The sequence below is a fragment of the Homalodisca vitripennis genome, chromosome 5 (assembly GCF_021130785.1).
Source record: "Homalodisca vitripennis isolate AUS2020 chromosome 5, UT_GWSS_2.1, whole genome shotgun sequence".
NCBI lineage: Eukaryota > Metazoa > Arthropoda > Insecta > Hemiptera > Cicadellidae > Homalodisca > Homalodisca vitripennis.
The window spans coordinates 73,106,065-73,132,988 of record NC_060211.1 but is presented as its reverse complement, the minus strand read 5'-3'; the positions used below and the strand labels follow the sequence as shown (position 1 = coordinate 73,132,988).

The following is a 26,924-nucleotide window of genomic DNA, read 5'->3' as shown; positions in this document are numbered from 1 at the left end:
GAATATTTACAGTTCCATATTCAACTGTCTACTTCCTCTCCAGGGCTAAATTTAAAATAGTTTGAAATCCCTCAACTTTCCTGGGAATATTTCGTAGTGCCCTACTATATTATTCGAATCAAATAGACAGCATAATGTACATGCGATTCGTACTTCATTTAGTACAGTCCCACACAACGTACCTGTCGCCGTTATACAAGTGCTAGAGAAAACCGATATTTTATAACCACAAGTATTAGCCCTTTAGACGTTACTGCAAAATAAAGCAAACAATAATCCAACAATACCTCATTTAAAGGGATTAGCAGAATCAGGGGATGGGTTTCATTTCTAGAACTACAAATCAACCATTTTACCATTTATTGTTATTTGTTAATTAGTAAAATGAAATTTCAAATTAATTGTATTATCTATCGAAAGTTAATTTATAGATGTATATCCGTTTGTGTTTTCCTACGTTTCCAAAACATTTTATCAAAATTGTACTAGAATATATTTTAAGCATTTGTACCACAATTTTTAATTTAAAAATTTCTTACATCTTTCTCAGTCCTTGAAGCGGATCAAACAAATATATTTGAAATGCGATTAAAATAAGAGAAAAAATGTAGGACAGATGCTGATACTCTATATTCATCAACGATATTCATTAAACATCCATTGCATCCTTCGGGACCAATGCGGGAACAAAACGGGAGTGCCATCGTCTAAATTTTTTAACCTATTATTATCTTTCTAAGTTGAGGCTATTTCAATTTTATGGTTTAGAGACTCAATTGGTAATATTCAGTCAATCGTATCAGAATTTTTTTATAGCGTATGGCTACATTTTTAATTGATGACTTTGTTTATATTGTACGAAAATACGTGACGAATGGCAGTATTAGTTTTGAGCAATGCAAGTTCATATTAGTTTGTAATATATCCAAAAACCAATTGTCATCTTCCTTCCCATCATTTCAACTGTATCACTTTAAAAAGTGTAATGTTACTGACATATTACAGCATATGATTAAATGAGTAATTGACAATTAAAGTTCTGTACAGTGGGCTCAAAAGAGAATTTAATATTCACCACCCACAATGGGAGTAGAAAATGGATATAATTCAATAGCACAAAAATAAGCAGTTTACAGTTGATTTAAAAGCGTTCCGAACTGTTGATTCCAACAGTAAAGTAATCCAAACAGTGAGAGAAGAAGGGGAGAAGGGATGTAAATTGAAATGTCAGACTGCAATAGAAGTAAGCTGACAATAGTAGGTGTATAATCTGGTAGATAGCGCAGCGAGCGGGCGGTGACAGCCGCCGGAACCTGTCACTCGGATCCCGCCAGAATCCGCACCACTGCCGCCGCAATCCACTTCCGTTGCCACAACAATACTGTCACTATACTATATAATGTACGCCACCCTTTCATCCCCGCATGGCTCTTGTAAATTGACATGATTATTGAGGCAAACCATCAATGCTCAACATTTAATAAATAATACAACAATTGGACCATTTTATTTCAAACGAAAAACTAATGTCTTTAACTGACCTTACAATCTTTAGCATGTATTACTTAACTTTGTAATTTTTTAAATTTATGAAAGTCAAGAAAGTATTATATTTTTTAATAAAGCCCATTCCAAGAGGTATAAGTGTTGATTTGAAACTGAATATAGAACACCAAAATTGAAATAGAACCCAAACAATTATTATTAATCCTTTTCTGTAGCTTATTACAACAAATTGCTATGCTGCTAAACCCTAACAGACACACTGTTAACCTTTACAGGCTCAGTGATTTTAAATGGTCAACTGATGTAGGAATTGAATGCCGCATATTGAGGTTAAATATAATGGGTACATGACTTTTAATATAATTTAGAATGTTGAGAATATTATTTAGCTATAAGTATTAAACTCTGCACAGTATTAACAAACAAACACTAACTTTGCTAATCTATATGAGACTCAAATTATCCAGCTCCTAAATCCAACAGATATTATAATTAGATCCCCTAAACATTACAATAAAATCTTAACAATCGTAACTATACCTTTTAATGGATCACGATACTTGCATTTAGACTGCAACTTTGGGTAGCGAATCCAACGGAGGGAGCGTGTTCCATTCTCGCCGGCAGGAAAGGTATGTCGAATTTGTAAATACAATTTACATGGTGGATTATAAAAATGGGTTCTTTAGGTGACACTATTACTTTAAATATCTGTTAAAATACTCACGTACTTATAAAGTCCAACTCAGGAAGTATACATGCAACGGAATAGAAAATCCATGAATCCCATTTTTAATGCAATTCATAATCATTAAAATTTAGATTCAGGAGGGTGAGTGCAACTGGAATTATGTTTCATAATTTGTATAGGATGTCCAGTAGCGGACTAGACAAAATGATCACACTGCTTTAAAAGGTAACAGTCCTACGGGCATATTCCAAATTTTGGCCTGGACTGGAGTAATGTGAAAAACGATCCCTAGTTAGATCTCTAAAGAGTAAAGGAGGGTTTTTTGTGGGTAACCGTGGGGTTTATCCCAACTCTTAGAGGACTCCCATATTACAAACTGGCCACCTGTGTGCATAAAATATTTGTCCGACTTTTCCTCAAAAACAAATAAAATGTTTCGTTCACTTTTACACCAAAATGTTCTAAAACTTCTTTTTAGTCAATTAACATGAGCGGTAAAATTCTACTGTCATTCAAAAAATTATTGTTTTAAGTTAAAAACACAACCTGAATAACAGACCAAATTTGAAATGAAACACTATGTGAGGTTCTGGTTGAATAAATCGTACATGCGTAAATGAATAAGTTAATAATTCACAAACTTGTTCTACTATAAGTGTAAACATAGATTTAGATGAAATGTTAATCATGAATGGTAACAAATGCCTAGAACAATAGTCTTTATTTTTAGACATTTACTGACTGAGGACTTCTGAACTGCCTACCAGAGTGAAGATACATGTATTTCATACCTTTTCAGGCTTCTTGCACATGAACTTGACATGCCATGGACATTTTTGTAAGATCAATTCCTTGAAGTACATACATTCATAAAATAAAAAACAATATTTCCTTGGCCACCAAATGGACTACTGTTGCATTTATTGCTGCCCTACCTTATTTCAAACCTAAACAACTCTTGTACCGAAAACATAAATAAAAGATTGTGTCCAACCTTCCTTCATCCTCGATTTTGTAGAGCTATTCTCTCCCCATATTTATCCGGCCATTTTTCTTCTGTACATGATAAAACCTCGACAACAGAGGCGATAAGAGGTGCTTGAATTACCAATTCTAAAATATGGCCAAATACTCTCTCTGTTCGCGTGTGCTATAAGATCTCTATTTGGTTCACGCTGAACTTACATGTGCTTATGCGTGCGTGCATTTGTGATATTTTTGTTGTTTACCGCTACGCTGCAAAGCTATAATTTTCTCTTACTCTGCGTAAAGAGTTATATTAACCACTAGGTTTATTGGTGTTAGTTCTATTATTAACTAGGAAATAGCCTGCAACGAATTTTCCTACTTGAATATTCACGTTAATATGATAAGATGATTTTTTATAATTATATTTCTTGTTGTTGATTATTTGTATTCGTTGCATTGTGTTTGGCTATTACTACTGCCATTAATTGTTCATAATTTGTTTGTTTTCAAGTTTAAGATTATTAGCTGAGTGTAAGTGTTTGCTATTTTCAGTGTAGTTTCAATCTTTTATATGGTTATGAATTATTTAAGGACGTTATGATTATTTAGGTTAACTGTTTAATTCGAACTGTCACTAAGTATTGTTATATCTATTATTATTTATTCTTATTATCATAAAATACCATATATTGTTCTTATTAATATGTTTGTCATTATACGTATGTTTGAATTCTTCTATTAGACATATAGTAAATATAACAGATTTTCTGTTTAGAATAAAATAAAATTAATAGACACCATTCAATTTTTCCTTTACTTATTTCACTTTTTAACATAAACTTTTAAAATTTATAATAAGATATGCTATTTGTTATTTTATATGCTATGTTAATACTCGTACTATATCGTTGTTAGAAAAATTCATTTCATAACATCTTTTCTCGTGGTGTTTAGATTAAATATTTTAACTTTTATAAGAAATTCACCACGGTGTAATTTTTAAGATTTAAAGTTTTCTATTTACATATGGTAAAGGGCAAAATAAATGACTTCCAAACATAAAAGCTAGTTCCGTCACTGTATGGAGGATATGACGGAAGTTGTAGTAAACAGATGTTGTATTGCATACCAGACTCAGACAATTTATATATTAACTACTTATAAATTTTATTGGTATGAATATTAGATTTATTTACTATTACTTTTCGAGAACGTTCTGAAAAATTATAAATATTTATCTGTTAATACATACGACACAAGCGTGATTGTATTTAAGCTCTTCTTTTATGACCCTCTTGAAGTTAAGTACACTGTCATGAGTTTTCTATTAGAATATATCTTTAAAAACAACAACGATTAAATGAAACTGCATAGGCTACATTAAAAACTATACGTTAAAAGTAAAATATGTTTGCTTTTTGTTTAACAAAGCAATTTGCAAACATTTAATACGTAAACAACTTTTTAAAACTTGTTTTGCAAAAATAATATGCCTTACAATTCAATTCAGAATTAAAATACACTATAAATGTAATATACTCTGAGAGAAAGTATAGAACTTTTCGTAACATTTCCCTTTACAAAACACTACCTTGCTTTGTAGTAAAAAAAGTTCCCAATTTACCTTAAAACTGTAAAATATGCTTAGATTAAACCAATGGGAAAACTTCTTACATATTACAAGCCTATGTTTCATCATTTATGAGGGAATTTAACGAACAAAAATGTCCGAATGCAATACATAAGCTTCCAGAATGCTACAATATAGATGAAACTATACTATGATTAAAACTTTTTGACGGAAATACTAGTTTTCCTTCACTAATACAAATTATCCCCTTCCTGCCACATACAATTTAAAAAACATAAAATTAAGAAAACTCCCAAAATTGTAAGAAAATCCTTTACAAATAACACTGATTCCATCATAAATGAAATGCAACCGAAATGTTTCAACGGCATTCATATAACTATAAATGTAAAATAACTAATAAATATTTTCAAAAATGTATATATTTTTATTTTACTCAGTGTTCAGAGGGAGTAAACATCTACTTTTCACAGCAGGAGGAGGGTGAAATTTGTTTGCAAAACTGTTCATGATAAATATTTTTTATTAGAAACTTATTTACTTTTACTTTGCAGTAAAATCAAATAGCTACTTTGCATATCAAGTAGAGGATAACTATTATTATTTATTTGGAAAACGCTTTATTACCTGGATACTACTTATTACGGAAAAAAATGTACGTCTTCCTGAGAAAATGCAACATATAATGAGACGACAATCGAGCAGAAAATATTTGTTGCACTAATGTTACAAAAGCAAGTGTTACACTGAAATTGTATATCTTCGTCAAGACAAATTGAATCGAATATTTTATAGTATTTCAGGGGGTTCTTTATTACTAAACTAGAACCATTTCCTTTTAAACTATTTTTATCGCAATGGTTAAGCTCCAAGTCGATCTAGGGAAGATGTACAGACCGAGCTCTGACACACAATTGCCATCTACTAAGACTCAGTTAAGCCGGCGAGTCCATAAAAGTGGCACAAATAAAAACTTATCGCCTGCTGGAGCTCGCCGCCGAGATTGGGGCAATCATAACCTAACTTCCGGAAATCGCAGGGCTCAGAGTCGAGGAGGCGGTGATAAGTGGGCAGAAGGCAGTGGGGGTTAATTGAAGATTACAGATCTCCACTATGAGGTAGATAACACATTACAACTCACAACAGTGGGGATCCAGTCCATTTTATTTTCCATTCCGCCAGACGGCGTTGCCGCGCGCTCCACCGGGTTCGGACAAAAGCCGCTAGATCGCTCCGGCTGTCCCGGGACGTGATGCCTTCGCGCCCCTTTGCGCTTAGATCATGACGTGCTGTCCTTATCGGCTGGGCTCCTTTTTAATTAAGCTAGCCAATTAAAAGAAATTGAATTATTGATTGGAACGTCTCCTCAAACATTAGATCCGCTTGTTTTAAGAAAGATTCGAGAGGTTTAACTTTAAAAGGCTTTGGTACTTCGTTAAGGGCTCTCCTCTCGGAAATGCTCTCTCGGAAGAAGTAAAATATTAGTTTACTAATTAGTAGCATTCTTTAAAAAAATATACATCGTTCTGTCTGAATGTCTTACTTATTCATAAATCTTTCCTAAATATCTGGATCTAATATATGATGTTATGTGAATAATTAATGTTTGGTACTTGTTATTTTTTATTAATAACTTTTTTCTTATACAAATTATTTGAGATGAGAACATTGTTTTCGAAACCAATTACTTTTTAAGTAAAAAAATATTTAAAACGGCCACAATAATTTATTTGATTTATACCATTGAAAATAACTTGCATGATTCTAAAAAGATACATAACAACACCAAAACACACATATACACTGATACACAATACACACACACAGATACATACATATTACACTGATATATCAATTTTCATTTGCAATTTTAAAATGTAGAATTTTGAGGTAGGCTAATAACACTGTTTTGAAAAACATTCCACCTTTGGATTAAATGGTAGAGAGAACTTTGTAATTATAACTTCGTCTTTCAGTAATTTTTTTCATTTAACTTTTTTAGACTGTCAAAACTTGATAAACGATCGATTTGTTAACGGTATGTCAAAGGAATCCTTTCAGAGTTTGAACACAATGTTACAATTTAACAGGGTGAGTTAAACTGTATAAAATATAGTATATTGTTGAATTTACAATATTTACTTCCATAGAGTATGTTAATTCTTTCTATATTTTCCCAAAACTTCCAAATGATAAACGTTTAGTAAATTGACCAACATTTATACATATGGAGGTTCTTAGTGTTTAAACTAAGTTTCATCTTACAAGTTGGGTAGATAGTGGCTTAATTGTTTTATCATTGTGAATTAAAAATAAAAGTACCCAAGACATCCCATTGTATAAACAAAGCATATTAAATTTCAATATTACACAACATTTTAATTGAAAGCATGAATCCTCCACGGCATCGGCAGCGCCCAAGTAAAAGTCGACTTAAAGAACTCTCTTATCGCGTGTACATTGAATACGTTCCATTAGAAAGGTTAGTGTCATTTTTAGCATTATAGATCAAAGAATATCGTCAATAGGGGTTAAATTGAACATACGTACTTGTACAAGTTAGCTCAACTTGAGCCGCCGGATACGAATACAACACAATACTTTTTTTATTAAACTCTAATTGTAATAAGGTATTATTAATGTTAAGTGTAAATGTGCTACATTCTATATAGCCTATCTCGTCTTTTACCATCACAAATCTCATAATACTATTAAATTTCAAGTTTTCTATTGAGTTGATTTTACAAAATATCTTAAATTGTATTCATCACACACATAACTATGTGTATAATAAATTTTTCTTCTTACGATAATAATTCCGCACGAGTGCGAACAACCGCCATCTGATGCTCCCCACGGATCGTCGTTTCAGGCAAAACACAACTGAAATGATCCTTAAAAAGCAGCGTGTCGGGGCTCAGAATCGCGGCTCACAAATTGGATTGCTCGACGCCCGAGTGCGAACTGGCACAAACAGGATCTTCTCCGGATCTCAGGAACAACGAATCTTCAATTCTTCACTTTAAAACCTTCCATTTGAACTGCTCCCTAGATCCGAGGCATTACACAAGAAGCGACTCTGCGAAGCGAGAGACGGAAAGTCAAATGGAGTTTATTGGAATGCGATGTTTTAATATAGCGAACTTCGACACCCTGAGCTCTCGAGATCGAAATGAGACAGTGTCGCCTCGCGTTTGGTTCTTACTTCACTCACCACATATTTATCGGAGGGAACGGGAAATGTAATGTGGCGTTAAAGAATTATTTTGTAAGTATCTAAATTTGGATTGGTTTACAGTGAGAGTTTTTATTTTGGAATTTATTGGAAATATATATTTGTTATAAAAACTTCCTAATTATAGTCTTACGCTCAGCTTCATCTTTTATTAAATTTTGTAATTGTTCAAGTTAACTTCAACTAGCTTAAAACACTAATAAAAAACACTATAGCTTTAATATGGTCTAAAGTGGTTTAAATTCAGGCAATTCTTGGGTCACAAAACTAAGCACGAGTTTAAATGAGACTCATATTTAGAATGGACTTAGAAAAAGTTTTTTCCATGGTATTTACATATACCGAATATCTAAAAAACCTCTGGAGGTAAAAAAATGTTTGTAACTAGCCTAAGTTTAGCAAATGTTACACGCACTCCAGGACATCTTAAACGGTGGCCATATTGAAATGAAATGCCGTACCAAGCTGACTAACGAACTTTATCAAGATATTTGCTAAGTACATTTTTGTACCAAGTTTGAACTTCAGTATTGCTATTACCGGTTCTGGTGATAGAAAAATGCGTACGGGATTTATGTGTTTTTATCAAAATATAAAAGACTGTTGGAGATACAAAAAGATTGTTTATTACAAAGTTTTTTGTACATCTTGTAGAAATTCCAGAACATTTTTTTTTCTCAAGGTTTATAAATAACGGAGATGTGAATTTTTAGCTAACTGTTTAAAAAAATTTAAAATTGCTAAAAGTTAAAAAAATATTGTTTGAATAATTTTAATTTTTTAAATGTTAATCAATATATATGTATAGCCCAACAAATGTGTTAATAATAATAAATTGCTACATTTAAAAATACTTCGTTACAGAGCATGGATCGTGCGTATTTCTAAATAAATATTTAACAAGAAATGGCTCCTTGTGTCTACAAGACGTATAATTGGCTTGCAACGGATAAGTCTAAGGAAGCATAAAGGACCCGGTCTTACTGTAATAACCAGAGTCACCTCAAAGAAAGCATTATTCCAGGATAATGAGCATAATCCGATTTTTCCAATTAAAAATATATAAGAACATTTTTGTAAGGAAGTTACAAGCATCCAACTTTAAAGGTGTATTTATTTCCGTTGTATCCCCTTGAAGCGAAAACAAATTGATAACATCCGGTGTTTTAATGAAGGTTTAGGTGTTAAATAAAAATATTTCCAAAGGAACGCTGTTTTTATGTGAGCTCTTGATGGGGCTTTTCTCTTATTTTTCTAAAGAGCTTTAAATACAGGCTAATAAAGTCTCGTTTCAGGAAAAGGAGATCTTCTCGTTAGGCAGTTGGACACGCGTAATAAATTTATTTCATTATTAACAAATAATTAATGCCACTTCAAATTAATAAACACTTCTTGAGAGAATGCTTCTATAGCTCCAGAACTTTTACCAAGTGCCTAAGATAATGCATTTAAAACTTGGCAATACACACTTATATAACCTATTGTCAATTGCACAGATATTATAAAATATTATGTATTAGAAAATTGATAAACTCACTATAATAAACAACTAATTAACATTAACTCATACTAAACAAATCAAAACAGTTTTTGATATTTTTTTTAAGTAATTACAAAGAAAAATAGTTTGATCTACAAATCTATTTGGATATCGGTATCAGTTTTATGGTTTAAGTTTAATTTAGCCATTTTCTTAAAATTTTGTTTGCATCAATCATATTTTTAAACTGTTGTGTAAATGAAAACCAAAAGCAGGTGTCTTTGATATTAAATCTGTAATCTACGAATTTAACGAAATTCAATTTTTCGTGACAAGAATTCAAGTAGGGCGTAATTTTTATATACTTTTGTAACTTTGACTAAATAATACACATCTAAAAGTATATTGACAATTTTGAATGTATGAAAGAGGGTATCCCTTCATATTCAACACTTTGTCCATTTAAGCGCATATATATAAATCAATATTATCAATCAAATAATATATATAACGTATTTATACATTTTTTACAAACCCTCTGAGATCACCTTAAAATGTCTAAGATCCTTTTTTTTCTGTTAAGTAGATATACAAATAATCAGAAGAAAGTGTTCTGTCACTGCTATTTATAGAAATGAGAGGACAGATATAGGAATGTGAACATCGTTATAATTTCGTTTTATTTTCATTAATATTTTTCCGATCTTTTGAACGTCAATTCAACAAAAAAGGAAAAATTAGCAAAATTTCCTTTTTTAATTCTAAAATTTTACAGTAAACACATCAATATTGCAAGTTATGTATGACTCACCTAAAGTGAAAACGTAGATTTCCAATGCACCATACTAAACCAAACAAAACAACACAAATACACAAAACAAAAATATATACAGAATAATGCAGATTATATTTAGTTAAATTTTAATTTCAAAGCTTTAAGTATTGAATTTTTAATTTGGAAACATTTGTTTTTTATTCGAATATAGAACTTAGTTGTTTGGTTGTTTCACGTCACGGACAATTCTCCACACGTCATTACTTAATTACTATAAGGTGCAGTAAAATCATAATTTACGTTCTTAAATCAAACACCACGATCCGAGGAGTAAAAGAATTCAAGAAACAGGCCCTATTACACTCTGTCCCTTATACAAGTGATGTACTACAGACACCTGTGCCAATGATTTGTAAAACACATACCAAGACTCATTCACTACGCGGAAGATGAAATGGAGCTGAACTCGACATTCGCACATGCCAAGAATCTCTGTTGCTACACCTGTCTTAGTTGAAAAGATAGAACCCAAGTCCATCGCGGTTCCAGATATTACGTTGAAAGAGTGTTGAGGTAATGCATTGATGTCCGGTTTGGTTAATTTATTATTCGAATTTTTCAAAAAATTTTAGTCACAACTCTTTAAGAGTTCTCTGCTGAAGACGAAGTATAAGGGAAATGCTTTCGTCATTCCACGACGAATAGGGGGCATTTAAGGGTAGCCATTTTAGTATTTAGAAGTATCTTCTAATAAGGTCCACAGGAAAACGGCTGAAGATAACAATATGAACTCGTACAGTAAATATATAAAAGATATTTAAAGATAATTACTTAGTTTTCTGAAATAATATATAATTAGAACACTGTAATTTAATAAAATACTTTTCATTAACAAACATAACTCATAAAGTAATTTAAAACCTGTCATTCCCTGACGTCATAGGTCATACACATATTGTAAAATAATACATTCTTATCTTCAGAAGTGTGTCCTTGGGTCTAATTACAAAATTTTCCAAAGTGCAGACTTTAAATGTCCGTAAGTAAAATAACTTTCTTTTTCTCTATTTGAAAGGAAATGGCTACTGTATTAAGTGTTTAAAAACTTATTCAAACACAACCCAATTGAATCACCTTAAGAGTAGATCATACTAAGAGCACAATTGTCACACCTTTTGGTGTGGGTGTTTTTTTATCCAGATAAAAAAAGTGGATAACGGAAAAACTGGGTGGAAATGTAAATGTATGATTGGCAGAACAGGCTGCCGCAACGGTATTATTCTAGGAGCTGAGAATCCATTTGCACTGTATAAACACACAAACAGGTTTTCATTAAATCGATAGATAAACTTCTACTAAGAAAGAAATGTATTGCAGCCGAGCTAGTTTTGTTGAAAGTCAATTTGTGATGTTATCAAAAGGGTAAAAAATATATAACGACTATCAGTTACCCGCGGCTTCGCTTGCAATTTAATTTTTTTTAACAGGGGTACCATGAGCATATTCTTTTAATAAAACTGTACTCTGACAAATCAAACAGTCCTAATATAAGTGATAGTCACTGAAAGATATTCAAATCTCTTGATCAATTTTAGATTTAGGTTTTAATGGAGCACCCGAAGACAGAGAGTGAAATTGTTTTTATAAGTAGGAATACCTCTGGCATTTCTCGGATTTCTCTCAAATACTTCACAATTTTTATTGAATAGCTCTAACGATTTCAGTCACAATTGAAATATTTTAGGCCAATGTGGAGAAATCGTAAGTCAAAGTCCTTAGCTCTTTAGTTAACACACCTGTGATGTAAGAAATTATGGCATGTTAGTGTAGTTTATTACAACCCCCCAATTAAATTCAGAAAAAGAAAATCTTCTGCACGTAACATGACACTTGTAAAGTGTGACTGACTTTGACGGATTAATAACAAATATTTACTATTACCCGTTTAAATGTGTAATTATTATACTTTTTAATCTTGACTGTGACAAATCATTAAAACACATTTTCTATCTGGTAACTAGGCAAGTCCGTAAATATAATGAATAACAGATTGTTAGGGAAGTACCCAAGATTATTGGATCGTAGCCCGGAAGGAATTTTGAAACAGGAATAACCCTATGTGTCAACCAGGGACCATAAGAATGACCATGTAAAATAATTTCTATATAATTCGCTTTTCGTGGTTTAGTAACAAACCAGACAGACGACATACAGACACCATAACATTTCTATATTAGTATAGATAACTCAGTATTAGATAACCGTATACCTGTAGTGACTAAATATTTGCCTGAAAGTGGTGATATTTCTATTATTTAAGTAGACTATGTCTGACGATCGATTTTAAGTGGGTTAATTAAAAAATAATATGATCTGAGGAGAAAATCTGTTAACCCTTTTGATACCCTCCCATGTCGATCTCCATCTACACTAGCGCCCTATAATCACAGATCGATTTCTATCTTAGGAGTAATTCTTCTATCGATCTTAAGAACAGGAAGGTTGTGTGCTGATACAATGAAAGTTTGGCTCACGGCTCCAACTTTCCACAACAGTTGAGCCTTTCAACTCAACCAACTCCCACAGTTCCAGATGAACACGGCAGAGATGTGAAGTCGGGAGAACTAATTTGAATCTAGAGTCTTGGTCGTAATCCTTAACATGATTACCTCGGAAAAATTTGTATGATTTTCATAAGTAGCCTAAAGTTTTCCGAGCACGAAAGTAAATGGAATAAAACTTACTTTATTGACAGGCAGTGATCTATGATGCTTAGCATTGACAGGTCATAACCAGTAAAGATGAAAATCAGAATTCTAAGAATTGTGAGTCAGTCAGTGTGAACAGTCAATGCGTCCTCCAACCGTCTTGTGAGTTGGGTCTATGGGTCATTACATCACGGATATCAGCTGTTTCCTTATCTCCAATTTTTAATCCTTCTACCCATAATTTTTTGTTTATGTAGCTGGTGATGTAAAAATACAGCGCAATCTTCCTAATACTCGATGCTACACGATAAGAAGAAAATTGATATAGGATACTAATTACTAGTCCATCAGATCCGTGACCATCTCCGCATCGTGGAAACACCAAATACATGCAACCATAGTATCATAGGAGTTTTTTTACAACACCCGAGGTTTTGCTTTCTCTTGATGTAATTGCACATAATCCCGTTAAAGAAGAAGATTAATTTTACGCAACCATGCCTCCGTAATGAAGGTCAGTAGTGGACCCTGAGAAGCAGAAGACTGGACTGCCAAGGTCTCAGATACAATTAACGTTGCTCAAGTACAGAAGTGCGTGCGGTGAACTGAGGAAGTTACGAAGTGCAGAGTGCTCCGGCAGCTCCAGTTCGGCTTGCGAGAGTTAGTGCTGCTCCAGTGCTCTGGCCTCGGCTCGCATCTGAGGATGTACCGGGGGAGGATGTTGCCTCATGCCCCTTTATATACCTGGGACTCCCCACAGGTGTCCAGAGTCGTGTGGCAGCGGGCAACATGGAATATCTGGTGAGTGCAAAGAAACTTCTCTGAGATTATTTCAAACGAAAAAGTAGCTCAGTTTAAGTGCTTGATTCCTAACTCAACTAATTCCAAAAATACAATTGACGGAACATTTCGTAAGGTATAAAACGTGTATTTTAAGAACCTAAATTTAAAAATACGTTGTCGTCGTAGTTTACAATCATAACAAAAGATAACATAATTGCCTCGCCTAATAACACTAGACAATAACTCAAGTACAAAATGATAAGGTGCCAGAAACTTTTTTCAATATTCCACAAGGTCTAAAACAGAATTTTCCATAATAGTATTGCTTCTAATTTCAATGTATAACGATGTGCATGTATGGTATGATGTATGTTTTTATTACATACCGTATATTAATTATCAACTTATTTAAAAGAAAGTTTATCCGTTAATTATGTTATTGATACCGTCTCAGTCAAATGCAAAGTATACTTTACAAGAATATAAAATTTTGATGGAAACTTGGGTAAAGCTGCTTTAAGAAGTTCGGTATTAATACCAAATATGAATCTAGAATTACATATGATTAAATGCATTTCACGTTACGCACACTGGCCTTTCATACAGTGATGTTTCTCTTACGTTTAGTATACTCGTATAGTATGAGGAACTACTCTTACAGGTGAAATATGAATGGAAAACTTTTCAGTACCACCACAGACACTTGATGTATACAGACTGTTGGTGACCGTGCACATACCCGTAATTAGCAACATGAGCACTAGTGCCATACATATAATATTTATGAAAGTAGCATGACAGACAAAAAACTACAAATAAAAATGTAAATTCCCATAAATAAACCGAATTTGACTAAATCAATTGTTTGGCTTCTAACCAGAAATAAATTATAATAAAATGTTGGGTTTCTTATGATACTGTATATTTGTAACACAGCTTACAAGGAAAAAGTACATGTATTATAATATGTTATAATAGTCTGACAAACAATAAAGAAATAATACAAAAGTAATAAGTAAAGAAAATTACGAAATGGTTATCAAACAAAATAGTCATAAAACATGATAATACAGGTTACTGGGTTAGCAATATATCTTCGTTTTAAAAAACAACCATTTATTAGAATGTCTGTTAAAAACTAAAGATAATAAATTTATTAGATTTGGGAAGAAAGAAATTTACCATACATGAGAATAACAGCAGGTACAACATTAATATTACAATGCAAGAGTGGGCTGAAATCAAATCGTGTTATCAACTTTTAACATTGACATTCCATTGTATTATTTTTTAATTTTACTGTGTGTATAAGCTAGAAGATAATATGTCATACTCAAAATGTCATGATTAGCCTTAGCTTGTTTACTAATTTATGTATTCTGCTGTTAATTAGTTGCCATTATGGTTACTTATAAAAAATTAATGTAAAAATATTTGCTAGCTCAGCCAAATCCCATGATCGAATTCAGTATTGCACATATATCCAAAATTTCAAGTTTTTAGATTAGATCGGTTTTTGAAATATCGTGCAGACAGACAGATAGTCAGACAGGCAGATAGACAGACAGTGATAGGCTTTGATAAAGCTGAAAACCTAAGCCAATAACATACGTATGCAAGGAAAGATTTTTTGTAATCTATTTTTTCTTTTACCACGAATTAGGTGAATAAATGTTTGAAGAAATATTTATCTGATTATGTTTGTTTCCAATTTTTGGAATTTATAAATATTATTTAGCTGCACTTTTTACATTAATTTTGTGTTGATGCAAACATAATTATTATTATAATTAAAATTACACATCGTTTATTAGTTATGACTATATCTCTCAAACAGCAATTAATTATAGTAAGTTTTTTTTAGAAAATCTGTAAATACACACTACACAAATGTACATATATTTTTGGCCTTAATTAAGTCCTATTAGACTCTGATATATAATGTTCTCAATTAAAGATGAACTTAATCAGTGTACAATCTGGGTGCTATATGGTTAAATTTTTTAGTTTCTTTGTTAATTTTCCTACAAATCAATATGGTAACAAAATCTTAGTAGTGACATTTCCAAACAAGTGCTGTAACCAAGTAGATTTAAGAATTCACATTTCATATTCGATATGCAATAAGTAATTTGCATACAGAATTAAATTTATTTTTATTTCTAAGTAACAATCACCACATAGCACATAATGTCTAAGAAAAATGAAGTTACTAACACATGCTATTGTGGAATCTATGATCTGTAGAGTTATGAAGACTTATCGCCCCACCATGTGTTTAGTTTACCAATCAACTACTGTAACATTGATCACAAATGGAAATGCAATATAAACAGACAGAAACTAATCTAGATTTTGTTATTTTCAGGCAGTCTATCTCATCGTTGCAGGAGCATTTGCTCAGTTAGGTGTTTGCAGGCCAGACTTGGGTAATTATATCCATGGATACCAACAGTACCACAATATTCTAGAGTACCCTCAGGCTCATCACCATGTCTTCCCAGCACAAGCCCATCTATCATCTTTGGGATCTCACAGTGTATATGAGAACGGTTACGCAGGACACAGCGGTGCCCATGGTTACAGCCATATCCAGCCTTACCATGGGCCTATAGCTATCCCTGTGGTGCTGCCCAGTGGACATCTTGCAGACACTCCAGAGGTAGCTGCAGCTAAGATCCACCACCTCGGAGCTGTGGCACAAGCTAAAGCTGACAAGTACTACAGTGGCCATGCTGGATCCGGCTATGGAGGAGCTTACGGTTACAGTAGCTCCTACCATGGTTATGCTGTCCCAGTGGTTCTCCCCAACGGTCACATCGCAGACACCCATGAAGTTGCAGCAGCCAAATCCGCTCATCTCCTTGCTGTAGCAAAAGCCAAAGCAGAGCAGTATTACTCTGGACATGGAGAAGGTTACGGGTACGGAGAAGCTTATGGGTACAGTGGTTCTCACCATGGGTACGGAATTCCAGTGGTGCTCCCCAATGGGCATATTGCTGACACTCCTGAAGTGGCTCATGCCAAAAATGCCCATTTGGCCGCTGTGGCTCATGCCAAAGCTCAAGAAGCTCTTCACTATGACCATGAACAGAAGTACCATGATGATGAGTACTACCATCATATACCTCTCCATGTCTCTCATCAGCTGATCCATGTGCCACATCAAGTATCTGATTCTTTAGCCCATGGATTTGTTTCTCATCTATACACTCCACACTGGTTCTCTGATTTATAAATAAGACATAACAGTATATGTAAAGTAGCTATTATTTTGTAAGTATAGATATTATATTATATTCTTGAACTTTGTGAAATCACTGAAAACTCTCCAACCCAAGAAAACTTTTCATAAACATGAAAAAAAGTCTATAACGAGTGCTTCATTTTCTTAGAGACTGACATTAATTTATCAAAATTTAACTATTAAAATGGCCTTTACCACTGTTAACCAGTGTTCTACCTAAGTTCTTCAACTTTTAGCTATCTAAGGATTTTTATTAAAAACTACTGTTGGCTATAGCCCAATTTCTAGATTTTTATAATATAGTGAGGATTTATTTCTTATTTTGAAGATATATATATATATATATATATATATATATATATATATATATATATATATATATATATATATATATATACAATTGTTCTCTTTTATTCGAGAAAGAGTTTTTAAGTTTATGATTATGAATTGTTTATCTTCAATTTGAGAAATTGTTTACTAATACTTATTTATTAGTTGGGCTTGTTCTCTTATATAACAGATGTGATCATTGTATCCAGGAAGATCTAGTTCACAGGTGTGGATAAGTGGGTAAAGTGTAGGGAATTCAGAGCATGAGCATGAGTGGGTGGGACAGGAAAATAGCTATGGTTGGATGAGCATGAGTAAGTACACATCTACAAGCAGATGTGTTGTGTAAGTTAGCCTACATTGCTACACTCTGAATATATTGTATTTTTTAGGGTATGCTCCACTTAGTTCACCAGTGACTGTTTTCTTTTCTCCAGATGTGTGTGTTGCATGTGAACAAAAAAAAAAAACAAGACCAATTCAATAAGTGCAGTAAACATATTCTATAAACGTACATTAAAGTTGTTACATTACTTTCAAATATTACATTTTATATTTCATTTTTAGTCTCATATTCTTATTTTTTCATGGATATAATAATGCATTAAAGTATTTTACTACATAAAAAGAAATAAAAAAGTTGTTTATGCATGCCACGATACTACTTGCTAACTTTGAACAGACAGGTAGAAGGGTTACAGTGGTCAGCTGTTAAGAAGTGTTCTAATCTTTCATAAGCCAAGGCTTCAAACATAGTAGTATAGTCATATAAAAAAAATTTGAATTTAAAAACAGAATCTCTAGTGAGCATGTTTACATTTTTGGAAAATCCAGTTCTTTGCGATCATTATTATAACATGATAATTATATTTATAAGTGAATTATATTAATAAATTACTTAAACTACATTCAAATAACTCCTCAAGAACCTGGCTAAAATGACATTACATTTTTCCCCATAAAACCATGTTAAACCTCATGCAGTTTTATGCCCTTATTTTGATCTTGACGTTATGTGTAATTTTAAAGATATTATTAATATGTATCCATACACAACAAATTTTGAGAATCTTTTTCTGAATTACCTATAAATTAATCAAGAAATGCAAAAAGCGTATCAATCCATATTAATTATGTCTTTAAAGTTAGACACCTCCTATGATTTACTACAATAAATGAGGCTATAAAAGTGCATCAGGTTCAACATTGATCTTACAGTCAAGATAACTGCCATTATAAAAAAAGAGAATCAATTTTTTCCAAACCACAGCCAATCATTGTTTGTTCTAACATAACACCACCTTGTAAACATAAAAAAGTAACCTTGTATAAAAAAAGTTACCATATTTCTACTCATCTACTACGAAAAGTAAAAATACTTTCTTCCTAGAATTCCTATCTATATTGAGATGTGGTGGAAATTATGACTTCTCCAACATCAAGGTCAGCAAATTAGTGTTACATCCACATTAAAGAAGCAGATTTAAATGTTTTTAAACAAAAATGCTACTTAAACTAATAGACTAATCATGTTTCTTATTCAAAATGTGGATGCATAGATGTTTTGCCAAATTAACTTTTGTTTATAATATCACCTTAACAAGTACAATAAATGTAAAAGTTTCATTTTGGTTGTATTTTTAATAAAAAAATACAAGTAAAAATATTTTTGTTTTTTTATTTTCTTTAGAATTGATTTCTTGCACAGTGGTATAGTTTTTATAGTAGGTTTTCGTTCTTATAAACTATACAGTACTCTTTTGACATATGAATAGTTTTATAATATTCCATTTCCCACTTTTTATATTGATTTAAACACTCCAGACCAATACTCGAGTTTCAATTTGTATGACATAAATGATTATATATTAGATACAGTATTCACTATAGTAAATGTATTTATATAGGGAGTAGTTAATTTATTTAGACAAGGGATATGTCCCCTATATTGAAGTTTGAAAGCAACAAATTGTCTTTACTTAATATATAAATATTAAAATAGTTTAAAATACTAATACTAGAAATAAAAAAAGGGAATAAAAACACAACATATAACTCCAAATAACTTTACTGCATATGTACAACATAAAACCAATAATATGTAGATACAACGCTCAACACTGAGGTACTATACAATAGCTTTATTGTTTACGTTTAAAAAATAAAACAAACATTCAATCAAACAGCAAGCACCAAATGACCAAGTCCAGCACTTCAGTGGCACTGCCATCAAACATAACAAACACACGTAATTAATTGACAGTGACTTTTACACTATACAACTTTGACAACAAGCGTAGACATCATCTTTGGTTTTACATTTGAACACAGTATTACAGTACAAGTATAAAATATGTAACTTAATTCCACCTATAATTATATCTGTAAAAACATTCTTATTAAAAATTGGTATTAAAGTACTCTATTGATTAAATTATGCTGAGTAATAAACTAGAAATAGAAAAATAGTAACATGAAAACAAAACGAAAACGAACTAAAGAAAAATACTAATAAAAATTCAACAAACAAAAATCAAGCAAACCACAACAAAACTGAACGCAGATCTTAATAATTTTTTTTGTTTTGTTTTAACAGTGACAATTTTAACATTAACAACTTGGTATACATAAAAACTTACTATAAGTATTGTCTGAAACAATTAAATTATCACTATTATGTACAGATATTACATTAAAATTTTATTCAACCTACTGACAAGATTTTATCTTTTGGGTAAATGAGATCAACAGTACATGCTAGACTCTTGCTGAAAAGCGTAAAGTGGGCTAGTCATTACTTTATTCCTATTTTGTGCTTTAGCTCACTGAATTAATAATTTCATACTGAGCATTTCAGTATAATGTAAATATGTTTTTCTTTGAACGGTTAACTGAAAAATACATAACAAACATACTGTTTACATCCTTAAATTGACAGCTTTTTTGATTATTGAATCAATGAACACAACAAAACCAACATTAACAAATAAGAAAAATAGGTTTGTGCTTTTTATCAAAGTACTCTATACAAACTGACAATAGCTAATAATGATTTTTCATATTTTCCTTAAATAGTTATTTTCACATGGTGTCATGATTCATTTTCTTCAGTCTATTTTATTTCATATGAAACCGTTTCTTTGTGTTACATATTTTGATTTTTTCATATATTTGGGATGCACAAAACTACATAATTGGTACCATAGTTTGTGCAAGTTGAACTCAATTTGATCTCCACAAAAATTAAATCATACATAACAAGTACCTGCATATTACCAAAAGTATAATAAACAGCCAATATATTAAAGCTTAAGTAACATAAAACTAACATTCTTTTTTATTGGTACAAAGTAACTTCATTGTAGAGCCCATAGTTTCAATATATATATTTATAAATTTCTATGCTGCATTTTCTCACTGAAAGTCTTTACTTTCAGCTCTTAATAATTCAATTGTCTAGCATAACATTGCATACAGGTTAACACTGAATTGAACTAATGAAACTTTAAGGCCATGTTCCTTAATGAAATAAATAAATAATTTCCCAAAAATATTCGGCCTATGTCATTTGTTTGCTTTTATTTTTTTTTAATATTTTGTTTTCCATGTAATAATTCATAGCTAGGGAACAGTTTGAGATGTTGGCCAGAAATGATGCATTTATTAATTAACTACATTATAGTAATGATTTATAAAATCATGACATTGTATACCATTTCATGATATGGATGGTGGGTGTTTTTAAATCTGAGGGTAACTTAGTGAAAATAATTTTGTTTTACTTCTCTTTATTCCATGTTAAATAAGGAAACATAATGCTGTTAAAGAAAACCATTAATTCCTTCACATTTATTTACATATATCTTCGTCTATTAAGTTTATAGAATTAATAAGTTTTTAACATCTATACTTTTTTTCATTTGAGTTTTACAAATCAGTTGTTAATTTGTGGGCTGTAATGAACGCATAACACAGTGAACTGTAAATCTCACATAGCAAATTTTGCAGTGAAAAAACTTTCAGGTCAGCATCTCTAATTGTTTTTGAGCTGTGAATTTTTATTTGAAAAACTTAATGAATAAACTTAATGGAGAACATACTTGAAATGAATAAACTTAAAAAGAAACATAATGAATTGAAAACAAATTTAGGGCACTGGTTTATAGGAAACTTTTTCCTATACTTCAGTGTAAGGAACATATACACAAAGTTCATTGGTACAGATCAGAGTCAAGCTGTTTACATCTATCTAAATACACAAATATGTAGCGACAAAGGAATGTATAGGTTATAATACTGTGAGGTTTCCAGACAATTTCTGGGTTCAGTCTCTAGGTTGGTAGCTGTCACCAGAAAGTGCAGCGGCCAGGTGATGGTGGTAGGATTGCTGAGATGTAAGGCCGCCTTCGGGTGAGTCAAACAAAGACATCTTCAGGCGCTTACACTTAGCTCGGCGGTTCTTAAACCAAAACTGGACGTTTTTTTCGGTTCCAGCCTAGGAAACTTCTGTCGGTACGGCATCCGGTTGAGGTCATCTGTGTACTTGAGAATGAGGTTATGGGAAGGATGGGTGTTGAGAGAGAACCACTGCTCTAACCGGGGCACCTCACTGACAGGATCGATGAAGGTCCTGTTGCGCTTCCGCCTTTCATCGGCCAGCGCAGAGAGGTTGAGGCTCTGGGGCGAGGTCTGTGGGTTATGGCCCACGTTGAGGTTAGGAATGTAATGACTCATGTACATGATACTATGACTGAACCAGGGGGGAGGGTTTGAGTGGGGAACCATCGGGAACCCTGGGGCACCTGACGTCCTCGGCATCAGCTGTAGGTCTGGAGACTCTGGATTCCTGAACGCTTGTATCCTGTTCTCTTCCTCAACACTCTGGTTCTCCCCCACTTTACTGTTCTCTTCGCCTTCCGAACCGACATCTTCCATTTCATCATCATCCTCGTTTGATGTTTCGTTGTTCAAATCTTTGTTCTTGTTATTGTTATTATTGTTATTCAGTGGGTTGGTAGGAGATTGTCGATCTGACTGTACTTCCTGGTCTGGTGGTTCTTGCTTCACTCCTTCTAGCTGCAAAAAACACACATGTTACATCATGTCAGCTTTTTAACACGTTAATATACAAAGTAACGATCAAAAACTAATTACCACTATCAATTAATTTTATTACTGACTTATAATTATTTTGAAAACGCTAAAAAATTCCTGTTACTATAAAAAATATCTTTTAATTCATTTCATAAATTCATTTATTATTCAAGGTGTGGTAAAGGCTACTATATTAGTTAAAATTTCTAACTGGCAGTATTAACTGGTAACTATGTCATTTTAGTGTTTTGTTTAATTTGAAATAAACTGCCCTTTTATTTCATAAATCTCCTAAAGCTGTTTGTGTATTTTTTAAACAATTTTTGATGAAAATGCAATGTACATTTTTAGTTTTTCTTGTTCATCAACTATGGATATGAATGTACAAAATATAATAATTAAATGTGTTGCAGCTAGAATTTTAAAAAGTAGTTTTTCAGCTATTTTTATAAAAAAGAAATATAAAAGTAGTAGTAGAAAGTAGAAAAGTAGTAGTAGTTAAGTAGCAGAAAATAATTAAAATTTTGTTTTTGAAGAAATTTACTAAATGAAATAGACCATTTTGGCATTAATACAGAATCCATACTCATTTGTCTGGCAGATAGTTTGTTACGACACAGTGGAGGTTTTAGAGGGGCTGAGTCTGTATCCTACCCTATAATTCTTCCTCCAAAAACCCGAGTTTTTTAATATCTTTATAGGTTATTCAGGAAAAAATCTCAAACTTGTTGCAGTTCATCGTTAAAATACTCAAAAACTATACACTTTACAACAAATTTTAAAAGTTAGGATGTGAATTATTTATCTTCTACAATACTACTTAAAAAATAAGGGCATAAAACTGCAAGAGGTTTATCAATGTTCTTATGAGGAAAAAATGAGGTCATTTAACTACGGCTCTTTTATTGAGGTGTGCTGGAGCAAATAAAGTTATTTTATCTAGTCCAATTTACCATCTCCAGAAGTATTGGTTTATGTGTAAGAGATAAACTATCATACAAGACACATCATTACAAGCCTAGCCATGGCAGTTACCACACCCCACTTCCCCCCTCATCTTGTGGCGTTGCCACATTGTCATGGAAAATTGCCACTCAATTTGGTCTCACAAATTTTAAAATTGTAGTGACAAAAATTGTAGATATAATATACATCAAGTTAGAGGATGTCACTGGCATAGTTTACCGTGTACACAGACTAAGACAACAGAAATAAAGAGACTATAAACTTGATATAAGCTGTAAACGGCACTGTGTGTTACAAAATGCACTATAGATTATTGAAATGCAAATATTTCCACTATACAGTGGCAATTTCATGTGTTGTTTTTCTTACATTGGAAGTACACAGTTAATCACATTTAAATTCTAAAAGTATCTTTTCTTCATATAAATATATTTTGAATAAATTTTAAATTATCATTAAGAAGAACATAGGACAGAGATGCAACCTAAAGTGATATTTTTGAGTGCTTCAAATGTACTTAAATTACGTTTTTGTGTCAGTGATTAAAACACTTTTAAATGGTTAAAATTCGGGACTTCAAAATAATGTTTCATCCATATTTAGATCAAAATGTGATACTGAATATAAAATGAGAGTTATTGAATTTTTAATAACGAATTTAGAATAGTAATGAATTATAAAAAGTTCATTAGGATTAAAATTATCAAAAAATAAAAAGTCAAATCAAAATTTGTCGTGTTACGGAACACGAAGTGGTAGTCAAATTAGTCTCACTGAGACTGACTGGTAATAGGAATAACTAGTTTCTTGTTGATTTTGAAATCTTTTCTAATCTTGATCATTGATTTTTTTAATATAGACTGTCCAAAAATATGATCATAGGTTTTCATCATATCCTTTTTCCTCTGGTAGAATGCTTACTCTAGGCCACCAGTAGGGTGGGGGATGGCCCACCTGGTTGGGTGAGGGCGAGGGAGTGTTGCGGGTGGTAGTGGTAAGAGAGAGAGGTCCAGAAGGCGAGGAGCGGTCGAGGTCCTCTTCCTCCTCATCCTCATGGACACTCCCGGGACTCTTCATCATATAGACGGGAGAGCTGGGACTCTGGCTGTTGCTATTGTATCCATTCAACGCCAGGTGACAGTGCATCCCTAGAAAGCATTGATTCAAATTAGAGCAGTGTCAAACAAGCCAGTACAAACTAATACAATAGGTTTGAGATTGGGTTAAACTTTAACTTAAAATTATCAAAACTTAAAAAATGTTTAATTGGTAAAAGAGTACCGGTATTGCTCTATCAAGGAATATTTAACAGGATTGTCCGAGTGGTGAAGTATTGTAATTACCTTTTTGAACCTTTTATTGATAAGATATTTTTTTAAATGTAATATTAATGACAACAGTAAAACAGATATTATATTCATTAGGTCTTAGACCTAATTTTGAAAATGATGACGAGAATATATTTGTATATTGTCAATTAAGATTTTGACTTTGACTCAATATTTTTGAGTCAATTTTTTAACTATGATAGGCTTGTGTATTATTGATAAGTTATTAATAACTTTGATTAAAAGATATGTTTAAAGCTTTTTATTCAAAACCGTTAGTTTTCAAATCTTTTATACAGATGTTTTACTCTGAAAGCAAATTAAAATACTAAAATGTAATTATATATGTGTTTTATAGAAATCATTGCACAAGTATTGACAACTATGCAAAATTGAACAGTTTTATGAAGTTGTGATGAAAACAGTTTTGTAAATCACAAGTTAATCAAGGAACTTTTGCTCAATATCAACTTTTACTACTCATGTAGTCACTAACTAGTTATAATACTGTGAAATAATATTTAATTATAACTTTTTAATGGTAATTTTATTTACCTTATTAGCTTTAGTACATTCTCAAATAACCAATAAGTTAAAAACTCAAAAGTGCAAGAGTAAATAACAGTGAGGAGCGCTGTTACTAAATTTAATTTTTTATCACATCTGTGACAATGTTTCTTACCAGGAGCTAAGTTCCGAACTTCAGCTCTCTTCTGGGCTGCTCTTGCATTTTTGAACCAATAAACCACATTATTGACATCCAGGGGTTTCCTGCCTCTCCTGGACTCCAGGTTGTTCAATTCTTTCACATATTGTTGGATCTGGTCATAATAAAATGTCATTATTACACAGTAGAAACTCTAAATATAATAGTTACACAACAGTATTTTTTAAAGTAATATTATTCACCAAGATTTAATATTATTGATATTGTAATTATTAGAAAAGTTGAACTGGTCAAGAAATAATACGTATTTAAAAATGAAAATTTTAAAATCAATAATAATGTAGAAAAGTCTTTTCATGTATTTACTTATTTTTGTAGGAAATTAAATGATATTTTAACATTTACAAACATTTATTAGTCCAAACCCTTTTTATGATATTAATTATTTATAAATGAATGTATGTGCCATATTAAATGGTAGACAAGATTGTTAGATTGGGTACTTAATACATAGTTTATTACACATAACAACCACGTTTACGGATTAGAATTGAATGCTTAGTAAATAGCCTGAATGGCTTTTACTTATTTACATATGTTCTTAGAATAAATTATTTTTTGACTTTGATTACAAATATATATACTGTACATTATTTTTACGCAAAAACATATAATATTACATTTGAAATATTATGATCACTTAAATGTCAGGGTACACATGTAATCAAAATAACAATCAAACATCACTGAAATTTATTATTTTTAATTTCTTTTGGTGCAGATACTTAAAAATTCTGAAAATATAGATTCTAGGGGTAATGAGTAAATAGACTATGTGCATACTGAATGTCCCTAGTACAGTATGGTTTCATATTGGTAGCATTTACACAACATTTTTTAAACTATTATCAAATATGGACATGCAAAATGTTGTTGAAAAATGTTTTTCCGTTTCAAGCGCAGAAATCTGTATTGTGCAGAATAAAAGATTTTGATAGAGAATATATAAAAACTTTAATATAATTTTTACCGTTACGGAGTCATAATAATAAGATTTGTAAAAAATACCAATTTAATATTTGGTGACCATACACTAAATCAGTTTTCAGTTGGATTAATTTAAAAAATAAAAATAGATTCGTTTATTCATAGCCTTTAAGGATACTTTTCTTGGGGTCATGTAAAACTGAGGTTTGATTATAATTTCATGAGGAACAGTACGTGTTTAAATCAGCACTTACTTTATCAATTTCTCAATGATTAGTCAAAATATATTTTATTTAACTTTACTGCCTTTAGAAACGATACTTCAAAAGTCTATGTCTTCGAAGTTTAAAAAATTTTACTACTAAAAGCCAATTATATAAACTTAATTGCTACAACGGTGAAATGCATACCTGTTGTCTACTGGGGTGCTGGTTCTCGCAAAACCATCTCTGTAACTTGGGGAGTTCCAGCTCTGGATCAAAACTAGTCCTCATCCGAGTTTTCTGGGTGGGATACTGGTTCTGCACCGTCTACAACAGAAGGGAGCAAGTGTTAATGCCAAGTTTG

General features: G+C 31.9%; 2 protein-coding genes across 2 annotated transcripts in view; one reads left to right on the top strand and one right to left on the bottom strand.

Moving 5' to 3' along the window:
• Positions 1–13,463: 13,463 nt before the first annotated feature.
• Positions 13,464–17,045, top strand: LOC124363514. The gene is made up of 3 exons (XM_046818762.1): positions 13,464–13,469; positions 13,583–13,756; positions 16,107–17,045. The coding sequence occupies exons 1-3, from the start codon at positions 13,464–13,466 to the stop codon at positions 16,974–16,976; spliced, it is 1,050 nt and encodes a 349-aa protein (XP_046674718.1). The 3' UTR covers positions 16,977–17,045.
• A 2,322-nt stretch (positions 17,046–19,367) lies between these two features.
• Positions 19,368–26,924, bottom strand: part of LOC124362360 — a 95,696-nt gene continuing 88,139 nt past the window's right edge. The window contains 5 exon segments of the mRNA XM_046816795.1: positions 19,368–21,801; positions 21,804–22,391; positions 24,330–24,523; positions 25,386–25,524; positions 26,768–26,887. Coding sequence (XP_046672751.1) covers positions 21,640–21,801; positions 21,804–22,391; positions 24,330–24,523; positions 25,386–25,524; positions 26,768–26,887 — 1,203 coding nt within the window. The 3' untranslated portion in view covers positions 19,368–21,639.